At 40.9% G+C, this 23,968-nt stretch overlaps 1 protein-coding gene across 1 annotated transcript in view; it reads left to right on the top strand.

Moving 5' to 3' along the window:
• DIP2B (disco interacting protein 2 homolog B) overlaps positions 1-23,968 on the top strand; it is a 229,737-nt gene that overhangs the window by 117,807 nt on the left and 87,962 nt on the right. The window contains exon 3 of the mRNA XM_068970156.1: positions 17,041-17,169. Within this exon, the coding sequence (XP_068826257.1) occupies positions 17,041-17,169 (129 nt within the window). The remainder of the gene's footprint in view (positions 1-17,040; positions 17,170-23,968) is intronic.

Genomic DNA, 23,968 nt, shown 5'->3' with positions numbered 1-23,968 from the left:
AAAAATTAATACTGCCTGCAACATTGTACTGCTAGAACAGTTATGTGCACACGCTTATCTAAAAATTTAGTGAGTGATTTTTCTGTACAGAATTGATCTGGAGTTATCTTGGGGTGCATATTTATGTATATTTTAGATTTTTTTTTTTCAAATGTTACATAAATCTTTAAAATAGGACTTCAGAAAAAAAAACAGTCTAACAGGAAAAATGGGGAAATAGGGACGAGAACACAAGGTTGAAGAAAATACTTAGTGGAAATTGAGTAAGGACAGTTTGGGGTAATAAAGATAGCTTAATTCACTGTTACCATAGGGGCTGGATTTTAAACTTACTATATGACAAAAATCTGATGTGTCAAAAGTACCTTTGAAAGTCACTTAAACACACCAGTATTGGAACTGATTGTTGTTTCTTTACACCAAAGCCAAATTTTATCTGATTTTTAAGGGCCAGGCTGTGTGAAATTCATATCTTGATAAAGGTTGAGACCATATTCAGGGCCTCAAGATGCTCTCCCTGTGAGAGACAAGGGGGAAATGAGGATGTGGCAGGTACATATCTCCTTGTTCTTGTAAAAGTTGTTTATGTATTTTTGGCTGTGCCGGGTCTTCGTTGCTGCAGGGCCTTTTCTCAGGTTGCAGTGAGCAGGGGCTCCTCTCTGGCTGTGCTGGGCGGGTTTCTCACTGTTACAGTTTCTCTTGTTGCCCCTGGTGGACTCTAGGGTGCCTGGGCTTCAATAGTTGTGGCGCATGGACTCAGCTGCCCAACAGCATGTTGAATCTTCCCGTACCAGGGATTCAATCCATGTCCCCCGCAGTGGCAGGCAGATTCTTAACCATTGGACCACCAGGAAAGTCCTATATCTCCTTATTCTGAGCCATATGCTCTTCAAAAGCAGTAACCCATAGAACATCTTTCAGTCACTGGAAGCTCCGAGAGTCTAGATATAAAGCTTCCCACATGCCTTAGTTAGCAGCTTCACAGAGAGAAGAGGCCAGAAATTAACTGTCTTTTGGCATGGCCCAAAGAATTGAGTTTTCAAACCACATATGCTCTCACTCCTCTGTAAATTAGTCACTCTTGGCCATTCTTGGAGTTAGAGGAAAATGAAAGGTCTCTGTAGTGAGATAGCATCCCAGTCTGATGCTGTAGTCTAATCTTGAAGATACTTTGGATACAAGCAGCTGATTATTTCCAAGTGGCTTTAATAGAAAAGAGTTTGTTGTGTTTCGATATGGGGTTGCTGACAGAACCTCAGGTCAGCATGTGTTCGCTCAGTGCTTTCTTGTGTTCCAAGTACTGTTGAGACAGGCAACTAGCATCGGACGAGACAGCCTGAGATCCCCTGGCTTGCTCTCTTGTCTGCTAGTAGTTTGCTCAACTAGGACTGTCACTAAGACGGCTTCCTTGACCAGCTCTATCACAAACAGTCTGCACTCCCATGATCTGAGTTGCATTTTTAAGAATCTTTCTCTGACTGCCCCATAGATTATGATTTGTTCATGTGTATTTTTCCCATATAGGACTCGTAAGGTCTTTAAAATCAGGAACGTTTATTTTTGTTTTTATTTTTAATTCTTTACATCCCCAGTTTGTGGCATGAGTATCTGGCACATAGTAGATGGAACTAAACAGAAGGAACATTGAGAATTTAGAAATATTTCCTGGCATAAACATCTATCGGCTTCCCAGGTGGCGCAGTGGTAAAGAATCCACCCGCCAGTGCAGGAGACATGGGTTCTATCCCCAGGTCAGGAAGATCCCCTTGGAGAAGGCAATGGCAACCCACTCCAGTATTCTTGCTTGGGAAATCCCATGGACAGAGGAGCCTGATGGGCTTCAGCCCATGAGGTTGCCGAGAGGCAGACACGGCTGCGTGACTAGCGCACAAACATCTGTGATGGTGAAAGTGTCAGGTAATGAAGAAGCAGACTCCTCTACAGATTAGAGAATTTTTGGTGCTGGCAGCTTGTCTCCACCTGCAGTAGATCTTTTCGTCTAGATCTACTAAATCTCAAGAGATTGTACAGAGCATATTGGTTTTCATTGGAGAGTCAGCATTCCTCTTCACTTTTTTATTTTTAAAATGAAATTAGTGAATCTGTTTTAAATAATCAAATACTACTGTGAGGATTGTAACAACAACAAAAATAAGCAATGTCCTCTTCTTCTGCGGAGACCACTTCTTTGAACTGTTTTAACTGTTTCTTCTGGTGTTTACCTCTCCTTTCTGTGTAACGTTTTACCAGTACTTCTTGACTTTTTTTTGGCCCCCAACATGAGACATTATTTATTCATTTCCTACTGTAAAAGATTAGAATTTTTCCTTCTTACTTATTCCTCCCCAGCCACCTGGATACCACACACTGCTTTTCCCTTTATCCTTGCTTCTCATCTCCCATCTCATACTCATTGTGCACGGTGTGTCCAGTGTATTACTTTTGTTATTGCTAAATCAGCATTCAGTACTTGCCTTATTTGATTATATAAATATTATTCACCACTTGGTTTACTAGGATTGCATTTCCTTTTTTTTAACAGTTAATCCATCATTTTATTGTTATTTCTAGAGACAACTCTTAATGCCATCTCTCTTCCTGAACTGACTGTTCCCTTATCCCACTGCAGGCCTTCATCATCTTCCTAGTGGTGTTTTGGGAAGGAGTAAAGGATAGGGAGATGTGTATTCTGCCGTGTTTAATCAGAACACTTGATTCTAACATTTCTGTTGGCTTAAAGCCAACATTCAGAAAATGAAGATCATGGCATCCGGTCCCATCACTTCATGGGAAATAGATGGGGAAACAGTGGAAACAGTGTCAGGCTTTATTTTTTGGGGCTCCAAAATCACTGCAGATGGTGACTGCAGCCAAGAAATTAAAAGACGCTTACTCCTTGGAAGAAAAGTTATGACCAACCTAGACAGTATATTCAAAAACAGAGACATTACTTTGCCAACTAAGGTCCGTCTAGTCAAGGCTATGGTTTTTCCTGTGGTCATGGATGGATGTGAGAGTTGGACTGTGAAGAAGGCTGAGCGCCGAAGAGTTGATGCTTTTGAAGTGTGGTGTTGGAGAAGACAATCTTGAGAGTCCCTTGGACTGCAAGGAGAGCCAACCAGTCCATTCTGAAGGAGATCAGCCCTGGGATTTCTTTGGAAGGAATGATGCTAAAGCTGAAGCTCCAGTACTTTGGCCACCTCATACGAAGAGTTGACTCATTGGAAAAGACTTTGATGCTGGGAGGGATTGGGGGCAGGAGGAGAAGGGGGCGACCGAGGATGAGATGGCTGGATGGCATCACTGACTCGATGGACGTGAGTCTGAGTGAACTCCGGGAGTTGGTGATGGACAGGGAGGCCTGGTGTGCTGCGATTCATGGGGTCGCAAAGAGTTGGACACGACTGAGCGACTGAACTGAACTGAACTGAACATTTCTATTTGAGGATTGTTCAAAACTTATACAAAAATCATTTCTATCAATCTGAAAGATTTTAAAGACGTCATTGCCTCTTTTACTGGCTGTGCATCAGCAAGCTGATCAAAGGGTCTCTTATCACAGCCCGATTAGATTAACTCGGCAGCCTCCCTTCTCTGGGTGGTTCCAAGGTAGAGCCCTGTCTCAGCTCTGTTTTGCAATTCTACACTGTTTAAAACTGCCGGGAAGTCCAACAAGGCATCTTCTCTTGGACCCACATCCTTTGCTTTAGGACATTACTGCAAGCTTCTGTTTTTGATGGCATTGATGTACACATTCCATTCTGTCTTCGTGTGTTTGAGATCATTGTGACCTTTGCGTATTTGTTTTTCTTCCTTCATCCTTTGACTTTGTCCCGCTGTCTTTGACTGCATTTAATTGTATTTGTCTTCTGCTTTAAAAGAGGATCTCGCCTTTTATATATTCCTTCCTGGCCTAGATTTCCTCAATTATTTTTTCCCCAGCCCCTTACCTACTGTCCTTTTAGGGGTAAGAATGGCACCCCGCTCCAGTACTCTTGCCTGGAGAATCCCATAGACAGAGGAGCCTGGTAGGCTGCAGTCCATGGGGTCGCTAAGAGTCGGACACGACTGAGTGACTTCGCTATCACTTTTCACTTTCATGCATTGGAGAAAGAAATGGCAACCCACTCCAGTGTTCTTGCCTGGAGAATCCCAGGGACGGGAGAGCCTGGTGGGCTGCCGTCCATGGAGTCGCACAGAGTCGGACACGACTGAAGTGACTTAGCAGCAGCAGTAGCAGCAGCATGTCAGTTTATGAATATGGTTATGTGTTGGCATTTTCTAGCTTGTCTGGTAAGAAGTACTAGTGATCCAAAGTTTTTTCCCAAATTCAGATTTCTTTTGTGGTTGCTGCCTATTTTGCTGGAGGGTATTTTCTCACCAGTATTCCAGTGTATGTACATACTCTGAGCTTGCCAGTTGTTTCCCAGCCCTTCCATCACAGCTCTTCTGAGTTCAGTCCTGCCTTTGAGATTGTGCAAATGTGTATATAACCAAGTTAGAACAAAACAAAAGAAAGCTTTGGAAATTTTATCCTTTTTGTCTAAAGACTCTGATAACTCCTGTCAAGGATAGTCTGTGATCCTGTTTTTCTTAATGACCTCATACGATTGTATGAAGATTTTGAGAGGCACAAATTTTTGCATAAACGTTGTGTGGCTTAGAGATACACAGATAAGCAGACTTCTGAGATTAACGGTTGGTACCTCTTCATTTTTGTCTTTGGTTTTTCCAGCCACTCCCCCTATCATTGGTGGAAATGAAGAGACAGACAAGATCATAATTATTTATCTTAACCAAAAATTTGGCTGCTTGCAGTATAGGACCCAGTTAATTACTGCAGGATATACAAAATGAGTTAAGATCTCTGACCTTGTTTATTTATACTTTAATAGGAAAGATAAGATAGGTATACAAATAATCATAAAATACAGAGGGGAAAAAAGCCCTGTAAGAAAGTTCTAAACAAAATACTGAGGAAATCCAAAGGGACATGAACCTGAAACTGGCTGTAGAAATCAAGAACAGCATTCTGGAATGCTATAGAACATTCCCAGATACGTAAATATTAGGTAGACAGAGAACCATGATGGTGTGATCACTCACCTAAAGCCAGACATCCTGGAATGTGAAGTCAAGTGGGCCTTAGGAAGCATCACTACGAACAAAGCTAGTGGAGGTAATGAAATTCCAGTTGAGCTGTTTCAAATCCTGAAAGATGATGCTGTGAAAGTGCTGCACTCAATATGCCAGCAAATCTGGAAAACTCAGTAAGTGGCCACAGGACTGGAAAAGGTCAGTCTTCATTCCAATCCCAAAGAAAGGCAATGCCAAAGAATGCTCAAACTACTTGCACAGTTGCACACATCTCACTTGCTAGCAAAGTAATGCTCAAAATTCTCCAAGCCAGGCTTCAGCAGTACGTCAACTGTGAACTTCCAGATGTCCAAGCTGGATTTAGAAAAGGCAGAGGAACCAGAGATCAAATTGCCAACATCTGCTGGATCATGGAAAAAGCAAGAGAGTTCCAGAAAAACATCTACTTTTGTTTTATTGACTACGCCAAAGCCTTTGACTGTGTGGATCACAACAAACTGTGGAAAATTCTTCAAGAGATAGTAATACTAGACTACCTGTCCTACCTCTTGAGAAACCTGTATGCAGGTCAGGAAGCAACAGTTAGAACTGGACATGGAACAACAGATTGGTTCCAAATAGGGAAAGGAGTACGTCAAGGCTGAATATTGTCACCCTGCTAATTTAACTTACATGCAGAGTACATCATGCGAAATGCCAGACTGGATGAAACACAAGCTGGAATCAAGATTGCCGGGAGAAATATCAATAACCTCAGATATGCAGATGACACCACCCTTATGGCAGAAAGCAAAGAAGAACTAAAGAGCCTCTTGATGAAAGTGAAAGAGGAGAGTGAAAAAGTTGGCTTAAAACTCAACATTCAGAAAACGAAGATCATGGCATCTGGTCCCATCACTTCATGGCAGATAGATGGGGAAGCAATGGAAACAGTGAGAGACCTTTTTTTGGGGGGCTCCAAAATCACTGCAGATGGTGATTGCAGCCGTGAAATTAAAAGATGCTTTTTCCTTGGAAGAAAAGCTATGACCAACCTAGACAGCATATTAAAAAGCAGAGACATTACTTTACTAACAAAGGTCCATCTAGTCAAAGCTATGGTTTTTCCAGTAGTCATGTATGATTGTGATAGTTGGACAGTGCCGAAGAAGTGATGCTTTTGAACTGTGGTGTTGGAGGAGACTCTTGAGAGTCCCTTGGACTGCAAGGAGATCCAGCAAGTCTATCCTAAAGGAAGTCAGTCTTGAATATTCATTGGAAGGACTCATGCTGAAGCTGAAACTCTGATACTTTAACCACCTGATACAAAGAACTGACTCATTGGAAAAGACCCTGATGCTGGGAAAGATTGAGGGCAGGAGGAGCAGGGGATGACAGAGGATGAGATGGTTGGATGGCATCACTAACGTGATGGGCATGAGTTTGAGTAGGCTCCAGGAGTTGGGATGGATAGGGAAGCCTGGTGTGCTGCAGTCCATGGGGTTGCAAATAGTCGGACACGACTGAGCTACTGAACTGAACTGAGACAGAGTTCTGTGCTTTTTTTGTGATGGGAGTGGAAGGGTGGAATCTGTTGTATTTCCACTATCGCATTTAAATACAGAAGTTCCTTCCCAAGTGAGGATCACAGCATAACGAAAAGGACATTCCAGTCCCAGTTCTGCCCTTTTATTTGCTAGATTTGGACAGCAGTACAGTCACTATGAACTGGAGCATGCGTTACAATCTTATTTGTCCCCGTATGCCTCATTAGAAGGAAGTCCACAGTTTTTCTCTTGGGGTTTCTCTTTCCTTTTGGATTATCCAGGAACCCCCTGGGACACCGGTAGTGCAGGAGGAGAGGTGGTCAGTGCAGCTTCCACATCCGAAAGGGTCAAGAGCCCCATTGTCTGCTGTTGCCCCTCAGTGCCTCATGGGGGTGCTGTTGAAAACCAGTCCTTAGTTTGTGATCAGTAATGCTAACCCAGTGCTCAACCTGGGTCCCGCCTCAGCCACTCTGAGGAAGAGACCCCACTCTGCTAGGCTCAGCCAAGACACCCCACTTGAATTCTCAGAGCAAAGCTCTTGGTATTGTGTTCCTTGAGCCCACACACAGCTATTTTCCTGATGCCAAGTGGCCTGGGAAGCTTCTCAGACCCAGAACCTCCAGTTCCTCTCCTTTTCAGAACCCACCCCTAGGATTCACCATGGGCAGGTGGCCCCTTTCCATACTTGAAATGCAGACTCTTTCCTCCCTACCCACAGGCAGTAAGGTAGGGAGTGAGGCTGGGAGTAAGGCAGTAAGGCTGGTTAATCACTCAGCCTACTGAGGAAGGCTCTCCTCAGTGAGCTTCCAGGGAAGAATCTCTGAGTGATTCAGGGTACCTTCACCCAGGGTGGAGGGTGGAGATGGGAGTGGAGGCTCTGTTTATATAATGATTCAAGGTGACTATGGACACACTCTCACTGTAGGAAAATGAATTTAATCTGTGATGGGTGTCCTGCTTCCTTAATGATATCTGTCAGATAATGTTATTGTGAATATAAAATGAGATGGTGTTTCGAAAGTTTAAAGAGCCTTAGAACTGTATTATCATTGTTACTTTGTCATTTCCTGTCCCAATCCCTTCAAAGGCTGCTCTTTTGGTTTAGGACAAGTGACCTGGCCCCGCTTTTCTTCTCCAGCCTCATTTTGTCTCACTCCACCTCTTTCACTGTGCTTCAGCCCCTTCGACCTTCCTCAGACTTGTCAAGATTTTTCTCACTCGCTGGACTTCTAATACTGTGCTTTTGTATAAAGTAGCTCCTCCCCCAGGAACACCCCCATCCCCACCACTCCTGAGCCTAACTGAAACCTACATCAGAGTCTCCTTTTAACAGACTGCCCCTAAAACTCTAGTATAAATTAAATCCCTCATTGTGTAGGCTCAGAGAACCTTGTTTTTTTCCCTCTCAGCACATATCATGATGTAGAAGATACACATGAATCAGTGATCACTTATTTATTATGAGTGCTAAATTAAAGAAAAAGGTGTCTTTCTCTCTGGACACCAGCACTGAGACCAGTGAGTGTGTCTGCTTTGATCACTCTAAGTTGAAGCGTTGTATTCCTTGGTTCTCAGAGCACATCCTCCTTCCCTCTATGACTCTTGCAGATGAAAATTTCTGTTAAATCATTGGCAGAGTTGAAAGATAAACCTGAGTTGGAAATTTTGCATAGTTTATACTAAAGATCAGCTTCTTTTCCAGGTTATCATTGTTGTTATGTTCAGTAGAATCATGGGAGACTCTGGTGTCTCTTCTGTCAGAGAACAGTAAATTATGTACATGCTGACCATTGAGAAAGGAGGCTTTGTGTTGTAGAAGAAATGAAAATTTGTCTAAACTTACTGTTAAACATTCTATCATCCCTATTTAAACATAAGGGTGACCCCTAGTGGATACTGTGTATAACAGACTGAGAGATCTGGGAACCCCTAAACAGAAGTGGTCACTGTATGTAGTAATCAGCAGTAATCCTTTTCTTTGAAGCTCAAGGATGTTTTGCTCTAGAATTTAGAAGTTTTGAAGAAGGCTTGATTTATGAGGTTTGCAGCTCTCCTCCAGCACTTAACCTATATTTAGTGTCTTTTAAAATTACTTTGGTTTTATACATAGCTCTTTCAGTAAACAAAATGGTAAAGAAATGGTAAAGTTCTCCACAGCAGCTATCACTACCTCATCCTAACTACTTAAGGCATTTTATGTATATAAAAGCCCATATAATTATAGGTGGATAGTTTTACGTACACAGTTGTAATAATATACATAACATTCTGTGTTCTTTTATCACTTGAGACCCTTTTATATGTCTGCATATTTTTTCACTTTTCATGGCATTTAATACATATCATGTTGATACTAGTAGTTAATTCCACCTTTGCTTTTTTTCTGCTTCTTCCTGTGGTAGTGAAATAGTGCACACCTTATTCAAACTATAGAAAGCTCTGCTTTTGGGCCCCAGGTGATTCCTGAGATGTGGTTGAGTGTGAAGCCATGGCCAGGGCATGGTTCGTCTTTAAGCAGCATCTTGCCTGCCCAGCTGACTCTGGGCGTGCTGTTAATGCTTTACGGGGCCCCTGTGCCCCCCGACCCCTCCTCTTTCAGGAGACTGGTAGTCTGTATTTCCTGCTTTCCTTCTGTGATGCATTGTTGCCCTGGCAAAGAAGCTAAGTAAGCAATAAGCCATCCAAAAACTGTTTAATCCAACCAGGACATAGTTTCCTCCCTCTCACCTTCAGATATGCACTGAATTACCAGTTGCTTTGGGGGAAAGGAAAAGAAGACAATTGGTTTCAGAAGGTTGGAAAATTCTGCTCACAGTGTTGTAATTTATCTAGGAAGCTGAAAACTGGATATTATTTTAACTTATTTTGGTAAGAATCTGCTCTCTCTGGTATGACCTTCAAATTAAGAAAATCCAGAATCGTTTTTATGTTTTTCTTTATACTTAACTATTATCTTGATGTTCTATAATGAACATATATTATTTTTTATATACTGAAAAAGAGAACTTTTCTAAATTATAGAAACCCAGTAAAGCCTATGGGAAAATAAAACATCCAGTCTCATTGCCCTGAGATAATTACTATTGACATTTTATTTCATTTGCTTTCCATTTTTTCAGTGCACAAATGAAATCTATCTGGAAATCTTTATGTTTTTTAAAAAAAACTCCAGTAAATGGAAATAGAAAGTTTTTAGAAGATAAAATTTAGAATAACTTGGAGAGTGATTATTTACATTAAAAAAGATAAGCTGCAGAGTTTCATTATTAAGCGCCCATGTTACACTTAAAGTGGTTGAGTTCCTAGGAATTAATTTTTATTCTTCTTGTTTTTTATATCACCTCTCTTGAACTTGAAGCAAGTGTGTTACACATTTGAGTCAAAGTCGGGAAATCTCCTGGAGAAGGAAATGGCAACCCACTCCAGTACTCTTGCCTAGAAAATCCCATGGATGGAGGAGCTTGGTGGGCTACAGTCCATGGGATTGCAAAGAGTCGGACATGACTGAGCGACTTCTCTTTTCACTTGTTCTGTCAGAAATCTATATGTTTGTGGCATCATGTGTTCGGCACCTGAGGAATGCTCATTGAACCAACTTGCCAGCCACTTACTGAAACCGCAAGTCAGCCTTTCGGTTTCACTTCTGACAAGCTACCTGGAAATGTCTGTCATGATTTTAGACCCAAAAGAGATCTCGTCCATTTGGAAGACTAAATTCCTAAGGAGACTGAGATAAACTTTGCCGAGCATCATACTAATGTTGCCTGGTGAATTGGTGAATAGCGTGTCGTGAGGCTTTTTTTTTGTTGGGGGGGGAGGGGTACCAGTTTCCACAGATCTCTTGGCTAAGTGTCATCTGACTCAATTCTCATCAAATGTCTGTATTTGTGTTACATTTCCTTGTGGTTTGATGTATGATAACCTCTAGATAATCCTCAGTGGAAATGTTCATTCTCTCTAGTTCTTCCTCAAACAGATAGATCAACTCTCACTTCCCTTCTCACCTCCAGATCATTTCTCAGTAAAAAATTTTTATTTAGTCCATATTATCTTCTTTTTCCTAATTAACTACATTGGAAAATACAAAGTAAAAGCATAATGAGAGAGGAATCAGAAAAGGTATCTCAATTGTCTGTTAGCATCCTTTGTGAAAGGAGAATGCATATTCCTGCTTTCCATCCTTTGGATCGTTAGTTATCTAATTTGAAGGTACCATGTTTCTTAGCAGGGTAGTTTGGTTTATCCTAGCAAATCTGCTTATTTAATTAAAAAGAAATTAGTGACAGGTAATTCAGTTATATATTCACTGTACCTCCGAAAAGTAATGCGAAGGTCATGTTTTAAATTCAGTGTTTAAGTCAAACCATTTTCTCTGTACATGTTTACAGGCAAAGTAGCTCATGTGTGCTAATCTGATTTCCTTCCGATGTATATCATCTGACCATACAAATAAAAATAGCCCCTTTCTACTTTTTATTCTCTAAAGTTAATTGAAATATGTTTTAAGTAATTTCTGTAGTGAATGGCTGAAAACTTTACTTTTGGAGGGAGGGACTTTTTGTAGACTCTTTTACATGAAGGCAGGTGCTTTAAAAAAAAAAAAATACAAAGGACAAAATATGTTCTCTTAACTCCTGACTGTAAATCCTATACTATATTATGGGGAAACAGTGGAAACAGTGGCTGCCTTTATTTTGGTGGGCTCCAAAATCACTGCAGATGGTGATTGCAGCAATGAAATTAAAAGACGCTCACTCCTCGGAGGGAAAGTTATAACCAACCTAGATAGCATATTAAAAAGCAGAGACATTACTTTGTCAACAAAGGTCTGTAGTCAAGGCTATGGTTTTTCCAGTGTTCATGTATGGATATGAGAGTTGGACTGTAAAGAAAACTGAGAGCCAAAGAATTGATGATCTTGAACTGTGGTGTTGGAAAAGACTCTTGAGAGTCCCTTGAACTGCAAGGAGATCCAACCAGTCCATCCTAAAGGAGATCAGTCCTGGGTGTTCATTGGAAGGACTGATGTTGAAGCTGAAACTCCAATATTCTGGCCACCTGATGCGAAGAGCTGACTCATTTGAAAAGACCCTGATGATGGGAAAGATTGAGGGCAGGAGAAGAGGGGGACGACAGAGGATGAGATGGTTGGATGGCATCACCAACTCAATGGATATGAGTGTGGGTAAACACTGGGAGTTGGTGATGGACAGGGAGGCCTGGCATGCTGCGGTTCATAGGGTCACAAAGAGTTGGACACTACTGAGCAACTGAACTGAACTGAACTGATACTAAGTTATTAATTGTGATTGCTTTCCTCTTAGGAGAACCAGTGGAGTTAGACTTGGGTTTGAATCCTGGCTTTTCCATCCTCTGACTTTGTGACTTTGGATAAAATAATCCATATCACTGTTTCTTTTCTGTGAAAAGTTGATAGTGATAGTTCTTCCTCTGTAGGGTTGTTGTGAGGAATAAATAAGATCAAATGTGTGAAATTCAAAATGCACAGTGCCTAGCAGAAAGCAAATGCTTAAATATAGCATTTATTATTATAGACTGGAGCTGGGAAACTTTTTCCATAAAGGTCCAGATGGTAAATATTTTAGACTTTGAGGACAGTAAAGTCTCTGTCACAGTAATTCATCTGTGCCTTCACATAGGCAATATATTAAGATGTGTGTAGTTATGTTCTGATAAAACTGTTTATATGAAAACAGACGTGGGCTATGGTTTGTTGACCCCTATTCTAGAGAAATAAAACTAACAAATAATATAAGGTATGAATATATCAAGAATCAGTACAAGTCTTCTGTGAAGTGGATTATCAAGAAGATTTAGATTGATTTAAAAATTAAAACCTAAAAATATTAAAACTTGATTTACAACCCCGGACATTACATTTAAGTCTCAGTTTTAAAATTTGTTCTGCTCAGATAATATGTAATTTTTATAATAAAAATCTCTGGTACTAGGAAAATAAATGTTTAAAGGTCCATAAAAGCACTTTAATATAGAGAGCACCCTGAAATATACTGTTTCTTGTCTTCTTAAAAGCAGTATATGAAAAAATAAAGGAAGCCTTTTTTATTATATATTATGACTTTGTGGATCAGGAATCTGGTCAAGGCTCATTGGGTGACTCTTACGGGCCACATGGTGCCAACTGGAGTCAGTAAGTGATTTTCACCAGGTCTGAAAGGTCCAAGATAGATTCAATCACATGGAATGCAGAGCTCAGCTGGAACTGTAGACTAAAGTTCTTATATATGGCTTCTCCAGCACTCAAACCAGTTTTGAAAATCAGTATGACTTTGTCATTACACGTCTCAGTTCCTATAGCACTGTGATTCCCCTCAGCCTTTACTGAGGTTTGTAGAGCTGATACTTGCATTCCCCAGAACACTGTGCTTTCAGTCTGCTTTTTTATATTTTGGCTTCATAGCCAATTCTTAGCTGTTGTCTGGATAGGTGACACCTTCCTAAGTTCAGTTCACTTCAGTCGCATCTGACTCTTTGCGACCCCATGAATTGCAGCACACCAGGCCTCCCTGTCTATCACCAACTCCCAGAGTTCACCCAGACTCCTGTCCATCGAGTCGGTGATGCCATCCAGCCATCTCATCCTCTGTCGTCCCCTTCTCCTCCTGCCCCCAATCCCTCCCAGCATGAGTCTTTTCCAATGAGTCAGCTCTTCACATGAGGTGGCCAAAGTATTGGAGTTTCAGCTTTAGCATCAGTCCTTCCAAAGAACACCCAGGACTGATCTCCTTTAGAATGGACTGGTTGGATCTCCCTGCAGTCCAAGGGACTCTCAAGAGTCTTCTCCAACACCACAGTTGAAAAGCATCAATTCTTTGTCGCTCAGCTTTCTTCACAGTCCAACTCTCACATCCGTACATGACCACAGGAAAAACCAAAGCCTTGACTAGACGGACCTTTGTTGGCAAAGTCATGTCTCTGCTTTTCAGTATGCTATCTAGGTTGGTCATAACTTTCCTTCCAAGGAGTAAGCGTCTTTTAATTTCATGGCTGCAGTCACCATCTGCAGCGATTTTGGAGCCCCCCAAAATAAAGTCTGACACTGTTTCCACTGTTTCCCCATTTATTTCCTATGAAGTGATGGGACCAGGTGTCATGATCTTTGTTTTCTGAATGTTGAGCTATAAGCCAACTTTTTCACTCTCCTCTTTCACTTTCATCAAGAGGCTCTTTAGTTCCTCTTTACTTTCTGCCATAAGGGTGGTGTCATCTGCATATCTGAGGTTATTGATATTTCTTCCAGCAATCTTGACTCCAGCTTGTGCTTCTTCCAGCCGAGCATTTCTCATTATAACTCTGCATATAAGTTAAATAAGCAGGGTGACAATATACAGCCTTGACGTACTCCTTTTCCTATTTGGAACCAGTCTGTTGTTCCATGTCCAGTTCTAACTGTTGCTTCCTAACCTGCATATAGGTTTCTCAAGAGGCAGGTCAGGTGGTCTGGTATTCCCATCTTTTTCAGAATCTTCCACAGTTTATTGTGATCCACAGAGTCAAAGGCTTTGATTTGGCATAGTCAATAAAGCAGAAATAGATGTTTTTCTGGGACGCTCTTGCTTTTTCCATGATCCAGCGGATGTTGGCAATTTGATCTCTGGTTCCTCTGCCCTTTCTGAAACCAGTTTGAACATCTGGAATTTCATGGTTCACGTATTGCTGAAACCTGGCTTGGAGAATTTTGAGCATTACTTTACTAGCATGTGAGATGAGTGCAATTGTGTGGTAGTTTGAGCATTCTTTGGCATTGCCTTTCTTTGGGATTGGAATGAAAACTGACCTCTTCCAGTCCTGTGGCCACGGCTGAGTTTTCCAGATTTGCTGGCGTATTGAGTGCAGTACTTTCACAGCATCATCCTCCAGGATTTGAAAGAGCTCAACTGGAATTCCATCACCTCCTCTAGCTTTGTTCTAGTGATGCTTTCTAAGGCCCACTTGACTTTACATTCCAGTATGTGGCTCTAGGTGAGTGATCACACCATCATGATTATCTGGGTCGTGAAGATCTTTTTTGTACAGTTTTCTGTGTATTCTTGCCACCTCTTCTTAATATCTTCTGCTTCTGTTAGGTCCATACCATTTCTGCCATTTATCAAGCCCATCTTTGCATGAAATGTTCCTTTGGTATCTCTAATTTTCTTGAAGAGATCTCTAGTCTTTCCCATTCTGTTTTTTTCCTTTATTTCTTTGCATTGATCACTGAGGAAGGCTTTCTTATCTCCCCTTGTTATTCTCTGGAACTCTGCATTCAGATGCTTATATCTTTTCTTTTCACCTTTGCTTTTCACTTCTCTTCTCTTCACAGCTATTTGTAAGGCCTCCCCAGGCAGCTGTTTTGCTTTTTTGCGTTTCTTTTCCATGGGGATGGTCTCGATCCCTGTCTCCTGTACAGTGTCATGAATCTCCATCCATAGTTCATCAGGCACTCTATCTATCAGATCTAGTCCCTTAAATCTATTTCTCACTTCCACTGTATAATCATAAGGGATTTGATTTAGGTCATACCTGAATGGTCTAGCGGTTTTCCCTACTTTCTTCAATTTCAGTCTGACTTTGGCAATAAGGAGTTCATGATCTGAGCCACAGTCAGCTCCTGGTCTTGTTTTTGCTGACTGTATAGAGCTTCTCCATCTTTGGCTGCAAAGCATATAATCAGTCTTAATTTTGGTGTTGATCATCTGGTGATGTCCACGTGTAGAGTCTTCTCTTGTGTTGTTGGAAGAGGATGTTTGCTATGACCAGTACCTTTCTGAGCACAGGTAAATGCTACTGAAGAAACTTAAAATACACCTCAAAATAAGAAAATTTCGTAATATATGACAACATGGATGAACCTGGAGGACATGAAACTTAGTGAATCACAGAAGAACAAAGAATCAAAATAGTTAAACTCATAGAGGCAGAGAGTAGAATGGTGGTTGCCAGAGGCTGGGGAGTAGGGGAAACGGGGAATTGCTACTCAGGGGGTAAAGGTATTAACTATACAAGATGAATAAGTTCTGAAGGTGCTCTGTAACATCATTCCTATAGTTTACAGTACCATATTATACACTTAATTTGTTAAAAGATTACATCTCATGTTAAATATTCTTACTACAATTTAAAAAAATTATGACTTGGGAACTAATACCATTTGAAAAAAAAAAAGGTATCAAAATATCAGAACAAAGTATTTTTCTTCTGCTTATTTTCCCTGCTTATTTTCTCTTCTCCATATCCCCCCTCATATTTTTTTATTTTGTATTTGGGGTATAGTTGATTAACAATACTGTGGTAGTTTCAGGTGACAGCGAAGGGCCTTAGCCGTACATATACATGTATCCATTCTCCTCCAAAGCTTCTTCCCATCCAGGCTGGCACATATCACCGAGCAGAGTTCCATGTGCTGTACAGCAGGTCCTTGTTGGTTATCCATTTTGAATGTAGCAGTGTGTACATAACCATCCCAAGCTCTCATTCTTTCCCCCAGTAGCCGTAAGTTTGTTTTCTAAGTCTGTGAGTCTGTTTTGTAATAAGTTTGTTTCTTATCGTTTCTCTATTGACTCCACATATAAGGGATGCCATATGGTATTTCTCCTGCTCTGACTTGAATATGACACTCTCTGTGTCCATCCATGTTGTTGCAAATGGCAATGGCATGATTTTATTCCTTTTAATGGCTGAGTGATATTCCATTGTGTCTATGTACCACGTCTTCCTTAGCTGTTCCTCTTCTGATGGACATTAGGTTGCTTCCATGTCTTCTTGGCTATTGTAAACAGTGCTGCGATGAACCGGTTCATGTATCCTTTTGAATCATGTTTTTCTTCAGATACATGCCCAGGAATAGGATTGCAGTCTTCCCCATATTTTTGATGTGAAACAGTAAATGTTGGGAGGACAGAATGTGGGGACAGGCCAGGGACTGGAAAGGGTTAAGTTCGGTGATGCCTTCATTTGGAAGAGGGGCCAGTAAGACTTGACTTGAACCTGTGTTGGCACAGTAAGCACTCTAGTTTTGTTTTAATGACATGTTTATTTGGAGTAACTTATGGTAGGGAGACTAACGCTTCCCAAGCTATGTTTTCTGCAACTGTACAGGATTAGGGGGTCATGTACACCCCACCGTATCCCCCATCCTCCCAGTTTGTGGAGTCTCTCCTTTTCACCTACTTATATCTCCCATCACCTGTTGACAATTCCGTTGTCAAGATAGTGTTCTGTTTTGTTTTGTTTTAGTCTGGATGCCTTTGTATTTTTTTTTTAATGTATGTGTATTGAATACTACTACTGTAGATGGGTAGTATTACCTACCTCAGAGTGTTGTGGAAATGCTGTAAAGTGCTCAGAAAATGTTAGTTATTATTGTTATAACCATTTTCAAAACTTCCTTTTTTAGAAACTGATTCATCAGTACAGAAAGAACACAGAAACCAAACACCTGCTCCATCTGCAGCTCCAACTTCTGCTCCTTCTAAGTATCATCGAAGTCGATCTGGGGGAGCCAGGGATGAACGATACCGATCAGGTGAGAGGGAACTGAAAGTTACTGCTGGAACAATTGTTACCTACTGTAGTTTGAACTGTATATCCTGAGAGCTCCTAATGTTTATTTTTTTCTCTTGAGGTGCCAGCAGATCTATATTAATTCATTCATCAGCCATTTGTTGAGTACCTGTTACATGCCAGATGTAGTAGGTACTCTTATTTGCTGGGGTTATAGCCCCAAATAAAACATGTCTGCCCTCAAGGCCAGCAGGGGAGCCAGGCAAGTACAAAGGCAGTGTGAACAAATAAATAAGAAAGCAGAGGGCAGGGGTCTCCTGAGATGGTACTAGGAAAGCTCAGTAGACTCTCTTGGAAGAGGCAAGTCTTTCTGTGTTTTTCAGGGCTATTGATTAGTCTCTTGACTCCTGGAGTTGGAACAGAAACTTAACAGTGAAATTTCAGATTGGTAAACCCATAAAAAAGCAAAGAGGAATTAATGAGCCCCTTGATGAAAGTGAAAGCAAGTGAAAAAGCTGGCTTAAAACTCAACATTCAAAAAACGAAGATCATGGCAACCGGTCCCATCACTTCATGGTAAATAGATGGGGAAACAGTGAGAGACTTTATTTTTGGGGGCTCCAAAATCACTACAGATGGTGACTGCAGCCATGAAATTAAAAGACGCTTGCTCCTTGGAAGAAAAGCTATAACAAACCTAGACAGCATATTAAAAAGCAGAGACATTACTTTGCTGACAAAGGTCCATCTAGTCAAAGCTATGATTTTCCAGTAGTCATGTGTGGATGTGAGAGTTGGACTATAAAGAAAGCTGAGCGCTGAAGAAGTGATGGTTTTGAACTGTTGTGTTGGAGAAGATTCTTGAGAGTCCCTTGGGCTGCACAGAAACCAAACCACTCAGTCCTAAAGGAAATCAGTCCTGAATAGTCTTTGGAAGGACTGAGGCTGAAGCTAAAACTCCAATACTTTGGCCCCCTGATGCAAAGAACTGACTCCTTAGAAAAGACCCTGATGCTGGGAAAGATTGAAGGTGGGAGGAGAAGGGGTCTACAGAGGATGAGATGGTTGGATGACATCACCGATTTGATGGACATTAGTTTGAGCAAGCTCCGGGAATTGGTGATGGACAGGGAAGCCTGGTGTGTGGCAGTCCATGGGGTTGCAAAGAGTTGGACATGACTGAGTGACTGAACTGACCTGAAACCCGTAAATTTTATTTCTTCTCACCCAGAAAATACCCATGGTAAAAGAAAAGGCGATGTGTTGTGGCTGGCTGTGGGGGCACACTCCAGCTACACCACGTCCAGCACTGACAAGCAGAAGTGAATCGTAGGCCTCAGGGCGTGTGGCATAGGAAGCCCGTCCCACATGCGTCTACTGTCCTCTGCGCTAGGATAGTCTCTGTAGCACAGTTACTGTTTTAAGAACCAGCAGAATTAAGCCAGAAGACTAACTGGAATGTTATTTTACTTTCTCCAGATTTTTTTTCCCCCTCTGTTACCAACCAAGGTTACCTTATCCTTTTCTTGAATTGAAAAACAGGGTGTGTATCACACCCTCAAGAAAACGGCTTTAGAGGAAATGAGGAAAAGCACAGTTATTTTATGAGCTGCGATTATTAGATACGTATTTTCACACACTGGAAGGAAGGAAGGCGTGAAAAGTATTCGGTCAGAAAAATATTCTGTTACATGCCACACAGAATTTTCCTTTGTACCTACCTACCCTGGGGCTGATTGACAAGAGGCTTTCTCTGAGGCTAAGAATCTGAACCATGTCATGGCAGACAAAGTTAGGGAAATAACATCAGATAGTAAACCTGGAAATAGTTCATTATGGCTGAAACCTAGAAAGCAAGGACCCAGAAAGAGGTAGGCGATGAAGCTGGAAAGATGATCAGCGGGCAAATCTTGAGGAATCTTGAATACCACTGAAGAATTTTTAGCAGAGCAGGAACACAGATTTGTAATTTGTTCTCGTGGCGTGGGCCAGCTGCACAGGGCCTAACACATGTAAGAGTTAAATATGTGTTTTGGAGAAAGGAAGGCATAAAAGTAGTATCCGTTAGGGCATGAATCAGAGGGAGGTAGGGCTGGATTTGGAAAAGCTAATCAGCGGCTCCTGTTTGTCGCCAAGCCCCCAGGTGGGTTCCCCAGCGCCCGGTGTTGCCTTTAGAGGCTGGGGCTCAGGTGCGGCAGTAGTGAGTTCTCACCAGCCTGGAAGGCTTTTAGCTGCTATAGCACTCACCCCAGGCCTGCTGGGAAGTTTTTTGCTTGTTCTTACAGCATTTAACAAAAAAGTTAGTAAGGAAGCCCAAAGACGATTCTCTACACTCTGTGTCCAAGGTGATTACACAGAGAAAAAAGTCTTTAGTGAGCTCATTCAGTAGAGTAAAATTCTGACCTTCACCTTTGTTGTTTAGTCACTAAGTCACGTGCAGTTCTTTTGAGACCCCTGGCCTGTGCCTGCCAGGCTTTTCTCCAGGGGATTTCTCAGGCAAGAATACTGGAGTGGGTTGCCGTTTCTTTCTCCTGGGGATCTCCCGACCCAGAGATCAAACCTGTGTTTCCTGCATTGCAGGCAGATTCTTTACCACTGAGCCAGTAAAACCCAAGTATCTTTTCCATCAGGACTTTCAGATTTAGCCCAGTATCAGAAAGTGTAGTCTGAATCATACACGGGTTAGCAGACTGTGGAGACTCTTGGTTAGGTGCCAGGGTTATTGAGGAGGGTTCAGTAGTTGGTTTTGGATATTTGTGTCCCTGGGACTTCAGCCAGGGGGAGGAGTACTGAGGAGGCCAGAGAGGAGGTAGAGTGGGGAACAAAGGCGATTTGAAAACCCTGAAGATAATAAAAGTTCTGCAGGGCTGTTATGAGGAGGAACGTGAAAGAGGAGGCCTGCAAGCATGAATTTTGGCTGAAAATGACATTTTTAAAAGTAGAGGAAATGCCTAACTAAATAACAGAAAAACTCAGTGCACGCTGCAAATTCTGGCTTCCATGAGTAAGAAGATGAACTGAACTGAACAGTAGCTGCAGAAATAGAGCAAAGAAGTTGTAGAAACTTATCAGAGTTGAACTTCACCTCTTTGCTACTCCATTCATAGGAAGGCTTATATTTACATGTCACATGCAAAATTAACAAGAATGGAGGGTATATTTAGGAAAAATTATAAGCATTCAGATTAAAGTACACAGAAAGGGCTTGACATTGATTTCAGTGAGTGTAACTTGAAACTCCTCTCTTATTTGGTAGAGGCTTATTAACACCTACAACATCTCAACCAGTCATAATTGAACTTAGTATTTCATGTTTCAGACATGGTATAAAGAGCTTACATTTATTCAAGAGTTTAGATTTTCTGACCTGATTGTATTCTTTGTGCTTAGGCAAAAGAGTCTGACATTTCAAATGTACTTACTTAGTACCTCCTTTTCCTGCCCATCAAAGCAGGATGCAATTTTCTACACACACGTTTTGTGGTCCCAATTGTGTAGAAAATACACAATTAATCTCTGAGATGGAAAGTGATTGGGTGGTAAGTCATTGTGACAATTTCATCACTGTTAATCTTTTCAGTAGTTAGCCACCTCAAACAAAACAACAAAAACAAAAAAAGGACTTTTAAAGAGTAGCTCTAGCACCTTACTGAGCTCAAACAAAAGTGCTAGAAAATGAAACCCAACTTTCCCATGCTCCTGGCAGAGATGTCCAAAGTCAGCCGCGTCTGGGGACTGAACTTCGGAAGTGATTTCTCTATCAAATGATCAAGATGAATTGTATGTTGGCTGAAGGAGTCAAATCCAGTTACAAGAGCTGCCTGTTCTTATCGATGAGAGACTTTGCTGATACAGTAACTGGACATCTCCTTTTTGACACAGGTGTAGGGGCCAGGGCTTATCGTGCTAGAAAATAAATGAGTGGTTTGATATGTTCTGTGTTCTGATGCTACAGGTCCTGTGGCAGAGAAGAACATGCTCTGTATTAATTATCCAGACATCCTGGGCCTTCTAAAGTTGACTAATGTGAATAAGTCCCTAGTTTTCTCAGTTTGCTCTCACATGTTTTATGTCTCATGCAGCAATACTTTTGGAAGTGTAGCATTTTTAATTAATAAGTGTGAGCATTTGATGTGCTGTTGTTCTGTTGAGAAAGAGCTTTTTCTCAATATGCACAATTAGTCATTCGTTTTCCAAGACACGATGGTTTCATCTAATATGAGAAGGGCACTTTTCACATTTTAGCATACGTGAAATCAGGATATCTTATTTTTTTAATCCTGGAGAATATCTTTTATATAACATGGCATCATAGATTCAGTAAAATATGTCTATCTTGATTCAACTAAATAAGTAAACCTTCAGTTCATTTCATTCGCTCAGTCGTGTCCGACTCTTTGCAACCCCGTGAATCGCAGCGCGCCAAGCCTCCCTGTCCGTCACCAACTCCCGGAGTTCACTCAGACTCACATTCATCGAGTCAGTGATGCCATCCAGCCATCTCATCCTCTGTCGTCCCCTTCTCCTGCCCCCAATCCTTCCCAGCATCAGAGTCTTTCCCAATGAGTCAACTTTCACATGAGGTGGCCAAAGGACTGGAGCTTCAGCTTTAGCATCATTCCTTCCAAAGAAATCCCAGGGCTGATCTCCTTCAGAATGGACTGGTTAGAGACACTAAAATAGTATAAAAATATAAATGCCGTATAAAGCTACTTCAAATTACTGCTACTTTTAAGGAAGTAGTAGTATTAAGCTACTTCCTTAAAAGTAGCAGTGCAAGAGTTTGGCACTGTCTTTTAAACTTTAAATATTCATACACTTTTACCCAGAAATGCTACTTCTAGGAATTTGCACATACACGTATACACAAAAATGTATATACAAAAATGTTTGTTATAGTATTGTTCATTATAAATACAGTTATAAGTTATAGTAGGTCCACATAGTAGAATTCAGTGAAAACTAGTTTAATGATCCTGTGAAGTCTCATAGGAAAACGAGGTAGATTTATTTGTGCAAATATGGACAGATGTATAAAATACATTGTTAAGTAATAAATGCAAGATAGTATGTAGCACATGATGCATAATTTATGCATGTTAGTACTGTTATATATATTATGAAGTACACAGGGGTAGAAATTGGAATAATTATATACCAAACTACAGGCTTCCCTTGTGGCTCAGCTGGTAAAGAATCCGCCCGCAATGCAGGAGACATGGGTTCAATCCTTGGATTGGGAAGATCCCCTGGAGAAGGGAACGGCTACCCACTCTAGTATTCTAGCCTGGAGAATTCCATGGACTGTATAGTCCATGGGGTCGCAAAGAGTTGGACATGACTGAGCAACTTTCACTTTCACTTTCAACTGTTCCAGCTACTGAGGTGGGCTTATTTCTGGGATGTGTATGTATATTAATTCCTTCCATTTTTGTTGTGGTAAAATATACATATAACAAAATCTGTATTAATTTTAAACAAAAAGTAACAAAGATGGTTTTCTATTTTTTAAATTGTGGTATAACTGACATATGACATTAGTTTCAGGTATATAGCATAATGATTTGATATTTGATATGTACGTGTTGTGAAGTGATGATCCTAGTAGGTCTCATTAACATCTGCCACCTTTCACAGTTAAAAAAATTGTTTTTTCTTGTTATAAGAGGACTTTTTAAAAAGTTTTATTTTTAATTGGAGGATAATTGCTTTACAATATTGTGTTGGCTTCTGCCATATAACACTGTGAATCAGCCGTGCGTATACATATGTTTCCTCCCTCTCGAGCCTCCCTCTCTCACCCTAAGAGGACTTTTAAGATCTACTCTCTCAACATCTTTCAGACGTGCAATACAGTACTATTAATTATAGTCATCATGCTTTACACTCCATCCCATGGCTTATTTTATAACTGGAAGTTTATAAAAGATAGGGTCTTTTTGATTTTCATTTTTGCTTTTTGAGAAATTCAGGCAAGGCTTTGTTTATTGGGACTTGTGCTGCAGCTTAAGGGAGCAAAAACAATATAAAAGATAGTTTTTAAAGTGATATCCATGGATAAAATATTTAAAGCCTTACGTCCATTGTTCTTCCTGATTTTTGCTCTAAGTGTGGATTCTTTTGACTTAATGCTGGGAGCTAAATGCAGCAATAAGTACCTCTGTCAACTTAACTGAAAACTAACTTTCTCTGTCCAAATATGTTCTCTGATACAGCGACTTTTGCCAAGGTGGCTGCCACTGGCACACCAGGACCATTTTATTTCTTTATTAATACACTTCCTCACACCAAGAAAGATAAATTCAGTTCAGTTCAGTTTAAGCAAGCATCTGTTGTAGACCTCTTACAAGTTGAGCACAGTTTCAGTGCTAGAGAAACACAGATGAAAACACAGGAAACCTTTGTATAAGGTATAGTCAGCAGAGAAGAGGGGTTGACAGAGGAAGGAGCCTGAATACCAGGCCCTGTTGAGGGCAGGATTTGTGGAGGTGGCAAAGTCTGAGCCATTTTGAAGAATGAATAGCTGTTTGCTATATAGATATTCTAAACTAAAGAAATGTAATTGGTAAAAGCAGGGGAATGTGAAATGCAGAATTCCACTGCTCCTCCCCACCAGCACATACAGTAGTGCCAAAATTAATGTGATATGCTAATGTTCCAGAACTTAATAGTTGCTGCCTCTGCTGTAATTAAAAATGGCGAAGTGGTCAGTACCTTAGAAATTGGTAAAAATGGCATGACTACTAATAGATTTACAGATAACTCCTTGAACTGTACGTCTCTACTTAAATGACTCAGTCCACCCACACATCTGCGTTTCA

The sequence above is a fragment of the Capricornis sumatraensis genome, chromosome 4, assembly GCF_032405125.1.
Source record: "Capricornis sumatraensis isolate serow.1 chromosome 4, serow.2, whole genome shotgun sequence".
NCBI lineage: Eukaryota > Metazoa > Chordata > Mammalia > Artiodactyla > Bovidae > Capricornis > Capricornis sumatraensis.
This window is presented reverse-complemented; position numbering and strand designations above follow the sequence as displayed.